This window comes from Antrostomus carolinensis, unplaced genomic scaffold (assembly GCF_000700745.2).
Source record: "Antrostomus carolinensis isolate BGI_N321 unplaced genomic scaffold, ASM70074v2 scaffold20521, whole genome shotgun sequence".
Taxonomy (NCBI): domain Eukaryota; kingdom Metazoa; phylum Chordata; class Aves; order Caprimulgiformes; family Caprimulgidae; genus Antrostomus; species Antrostomus carolinensis.
In genome coordinates, this window is record NW_010293746.1 from 1 (window position 1) to 5,096 (window position 5,096).

At 40.0% G+C, this 5,096-nt stretch overlaps 1 protein-coding gene across 1 annotated transcript in view; it reads right to left on the minus strand.

Moving 5' to 3' along the window:
- Positions 1-756: 756 nt before the first annotated feature.
- Positions 757-5,096, minus strand: part of LAP3 (leucine aminopeptidase 3) — a gene marked incomplete at its 5' end in the record, with an annotated part of 15,107 nt that continues 10,767 nt past the window's right edge. The window contains 4 exons of the mRNA XM_010177414.1: positions 757-967; positions 1,077-1,189; positions 1,851-1,930; positions 3,650-3,752. Of these exons, the coding sequence (XP_010175716.1) occupies positions 769-967; positions 1,077-1,189; positions 1,851-1,930; positions 3,650-3,752 (495 nt within the window). The remainder of the gene's footprint in view (positions 968-1,076; positions 1,190-1,850; positions 1,931-3,649; positions 3,753-5,096) is intronic.

Here is a 5,096-nt window from a genome sequence, read left to right on the forward strand (position 1 = left end):
ATTCAAGACCCGCCTGGATGCCCTTCTATGTAATCTCATTTAGGTTCCTGCTAGATGGACTAGATGATATTTTGAGGTCCCTTCCAACCCTAATATTCTGTGATTCTGTGATGTGAGATGGCAGCAGGCTCCCCCCAAAAACCCACCAAACATGGACCGGCAGTCATGAGGTTGTGTAGAACAGTTACAAGATGCACGCATGGTAGCACTTATTTAAGACTCACTACATATTTTAGTGCTGAAGCCATGCTAATCACACTACATGCAGTAGGCTAAAAAGTATGATGATTATGGTTGTTTTGACCTCAATACACACCACCAGTAGTTTTAGTTTTTCTAAGGAAAAATGTTAGAACTGCATTTTTACGGTAACAACTTTGCAGAGTTAGCTTCCACACCACCTGCAGTTCACCCAAAAATGACACAGAGCTATGATATCCCTTTGTCATTAGTTCTTTTACCCAAAACACACACCCAAGTAAGAGATTTATTGTTTGCAATAATTCAGTTTACTTTACATATAAAATAGCATTTCAGATTTTTCCATCCTTATTAAATATCTCCACACTCCAAACAGAATATTTTTTATTTTAAACTGCATAATATAAGACAGACCTCAAAGGTGGGATATTCTTACCCAAGTAATGATTTATAAAATGCATTTGTAGTTCATTGCCACAGTGAAAATATGCTTAGGGCATTCATTTATGAATAGTACTTTAAGATTTCTTTTCTTAAGGCAGAGCAGATGATTTTAGAATAAGTATTTTATTTGGTATTCTGACTGTCTTGACTTAATCGAGCCGCAAACTCTACTAGCGTTCTTGTAGGCCGCCCTGCCATGCCTTTTCGGAGATAGGGCACCTCGTCCTTATTCGACATCACACCAGCTATATCTAAATGAGCCCAGTGAGAGGCAGTCACAAATTCCTTCAGGAACGCAGCAGCTGTGCACGCTCCTCCAGCTCTGTGGGAAGCAGAAAAATGGTATTGTTTCCAAAGCAACACCAACAGCACAAACATCAAACAAATACACTGAAAGAAGGGGGCACATGAAGGACACTGGGACATCTTACCTGCTGTACTTTCCTATGTTACTCAGATCTGCAAGAGGACAGTCTGTTACTTGTTTTGTGTAATGTTCAAAAAGAGGCATTCTCCAAACTCTGTCTCCTGTCAAAATGCTGGCCTGAAAAAGAAACGGTGACAGTTTTGATTTTTTGTTTGTTTTGGGTTTTTTTTAACCTGCATTTGTAAGCCCTGGTGTCATGCATGTTTATTTTTGTTTAGCTTTGATCAGTCTAAAAAAATCTTCAGCCCAAAATACTATTAGGTATTTAGAAATACACTGCAAACAAAATAGTAAATGCTACTTTTTAAGCACTTTAGTGTTAGTCAAAAAGCAAAATCTAAAAACATTTTTTTCTTTTTTTTTTTTTCCCCTGACAACACAAATTCTCCCCTTCGGACTTCCTTAGCCATCATGCTTCAGCCACTCACAAGGCATCTCTGAATTTGTCTCTGTGTTTGTTAAGCAAGATCAATTATCCTTTTAACATTAACTAATTGTCAGTAGTCCAGAGCTTATGCATATGCAGTAAGCTATCAGAAGATACATATCCTTGAGATGACGTGCATGCTGTTTGCTGTATGAAATTAAATCTTACAAAAGAGATAGCAATAGTCAGAATTTAACTATTTTCAAGTAAATACAACCAATCCTACATTCAAAATGTAGTAATGTTCCTTTCAGACTTGCATAAAGTAAGACTTTCAGTAACGCACTAACTTTTCAGTAACAGCTCCTACTGAATTATTATTATGATTTAATAATAACGCAGATGGCCTACCTCGTAAAGGTGACTCCAAAGCCAGGGCGAGTTTGTGAACACTCCTGTGGCAGCAGACCCCAACGCAACATCCATGGCACCTACAGAAACACACCTTTAGGGTTATACAACAAAGGCAAAGTAGACCCGAGCTATTCCTCTGCATCCTGACTCCTCACGGAAGTCTCAATTTTTAATTCGCATTATCAGTAATTTCTAAAGTCTGCAAAAACTAAAGATTTTAGTGCACTTGCATTTTTAAAAGCTTAAACACTGTTAAAACATTTATATAAATCTAATCAGATGACAATTAATAAAAATTATATTCTTTATCTCATGAAATTAGATTTTCTGTTTTCAGCTTGATGTTTCTTAGCAATATTTCTATTATGATATATTCAGCAATAAGTGTCTTATAAAAAAAATCTAAATTTTATTATTTCCATATATAAAATATAAATGAGTGGACTTTTCCCAATTTATAGACTTCTACAATTTTCGAGTTCATACTTTCGCTTTTGTGAAAACTGTGATTTTTGCACGGCATATGTGAATTTACTTTAAATGAAAGCAATCCTTCTCAAAATACTAAACCACACCTAAACCAGAGGAATTATCTACATATTTATTATTCGATGTCACAGAACTGCTTTTCTAATGCCAACACTCAATCCTCAGTGAGATTTAAAAAAAAAAAAAAAAAAAAAAGAAAAATAGTGGTTTAACAAAATGATATGTCAAATTTCTACAGGAGCTCTCCTCCTTCCTGCTTGGTGCCCAAGGATCCCAGACAGAGAATAATCTGTAACAGGAGTAAACTCCTCCTTCTACCATACCCTGTATATGAGAATGTTTTTATACAAGCCAACTATCTTAAAATCAGCTTCTCTTCTGTCTATTGAGATTTTTCCACAGCATTTCAACTAGTAAAACTGATGGAACATAACTTAAAGCACTAGCAGAAAATCTATAGACAGATAATTACTTTGCTTAGCACATTCATTAAGCAACACAGTGGACTCCTGTCTGAACTACTCTTGTATTTTTGCTCTCATTTCAGCTACAGTCATCTCACCCATGACAGCCTGTTGCTGCAGTTCATGAGATGCATACATGGTACCATTTTTAAATTTAAAATTATAACCTCACTTGTATACAACTGTAGAGATGAAACAATTAAAGCACATTGTATTATGCCTGAAAGAATGCAAACTGCACAGAAGAGATACTTCAGTCAAACGAATTCTTGGGAAGATCATAATGACTCTCCTATCCTATTATCTAGAATCACAGAGACCTGAGCCAGCTCACGTAACGGCAGAACGGGCGGTGGCTGGGTCAGAGCACAGGCACTCAGGAAGCCATTCACAAAGAAGCTATTTTGGCTCCAGCACGGTCAGTGCCACACGGACCTGGCAGGATTCTTCCACAACCACGCCAGTATCTGCATCACACGGCCCTGGGAGGCCTCAGGTCAGAAGTGGAAGCACTGGGAAACACTGTGCAGAAACACCAAAGTCCGCGTAGGTTTCTCCTGCTCCTCTTAGTTCCAGCTTGGCTGGGCTGGCCCAACTTCATCTACACTGCTGAGCACGCTCCCTGTACACCAGCACCCTCCCCAGTCCTAGAGACATGGTGCAGCTGTACAAGGTGTTAGAGCACAAACTGTGCTAGTTGTTGTCCTACGACATGTACAATCATCTCAGTTGCTTTTGAATTCAAGTTGGCTTTACAGACATAGTGCAACTAATCCACAGCTCAATTCGTAAGAGCAACAAAGAACTGACCTGCAAAATGAGCAGGGAAGGGAGATTGCTTACCTGTTAATGTTGCAGCATTCACAATCGCCCTGGCATTAAAATTGTGGGCATAACAGAGAGCATCAGCTAACAGCAGCCTTCCTTCTGCATCTGTGTTATCTACCTTCAGGTGCAAAATTAATGGAGACAGGTTAACTACTGAAAACATTCCTTTCACTGACTTATTTCTTACACAATTATCTTAAATAGCTGTCAGATTGTCAATGTACTGTCACGGGCCCCAGGAACTTCAAGTAATCAAAATTTACTCAAAAAAAAAAAAAAAAAGATAGTACAGATACACAGTTGTGTTGATAAAATAAACGTGTATGTGCAGCTGAAGTCAAGTCATCTTTCAGCACTGCAGCCTGCTCTGCATGCTGGGCCTCTGTGCTGCTGGCTCCTCAGAAGAGCCTGGAAGCTGGAGAGGTGCCCCAGTGTAGCGCGGGGGGCTGGTGACCGCTCCCAGCAAAGCCCCAGGAATCCCAGGGACTGCTTCGGAGCAACCACAGAGATCTGGCCAGTGGCAACTGCAGAAGAGGAGAAGGTACCACAGAGAAGCACAGATACAGGCCTGGAAACAGTTCCTTGTCATATTACTTTCTCTTTGGATCTTGAAACTTTTTCCCTCTTAAAAAAAAATAAAAATCAATAGCCTCTTTGCTCCTTTCCACTTTCAGGGAAAATTAATGATGAATTCTGCAAGATTTAAATGTATTATGTGCTCTGAGCTACCAGCACTTTCTTGAAAATTTCTTCTTGGTGGGGAATATGTGCCTAGTCTTTTCCCTCAAAGCAGAAGGCAACTGAACAGAGTTTGGGAGAAGAACCTCAAAAGGAGGTCAAAAGTGGCAGAATTGCAGAAATCCAGACAGAGAGAAATACCGATTAAGCCATCTGCTTCTGCATGAAATCAGTGTTTTACAGCACAATGGCGTTCACAGAGTCACAGAACAGTACGGGGTGTTAGGGACCTCAGGAGATCATCTAGTCCAACCCCCCCGCCAACGCACAGGAAGCAGGTTCTCATTTAATCTCAGCTGTGCAACATTTTTGCAGAAAAATACAAGCACTGCTCATACTTAAAAAACAGTATCAGCAGACTGAGGGTTTTTGCTTTAGATTTCTGCTGAGCTGATCCCTCTTCCTGTTCTGCTGTGGCAAACGCTTATGGAGGTAGCTCAGCCAACTCCTTTCCATTTTTAATGGGAAGTTGCACAGGAAAGCATCCAGGCAGGTTTTGAACATCTCCAGAGATGGAGACTCCACAACCCTCTGGGCAGCCTGTCCCCGTGCTCAGCAGTACTTTCAGTGCCATTTGATCTATTAGATGAGTATGGGACAGTTTGTATCCGATACGAAATACGTATTTTGGGTACTGATTTGGCAAGCTCCTTTGAACCAACAGCCCCTATAACTCAGAGCTCTGATTGTACAGAGCAGCTTGGCAAGGTAAAGACCTGGGTCA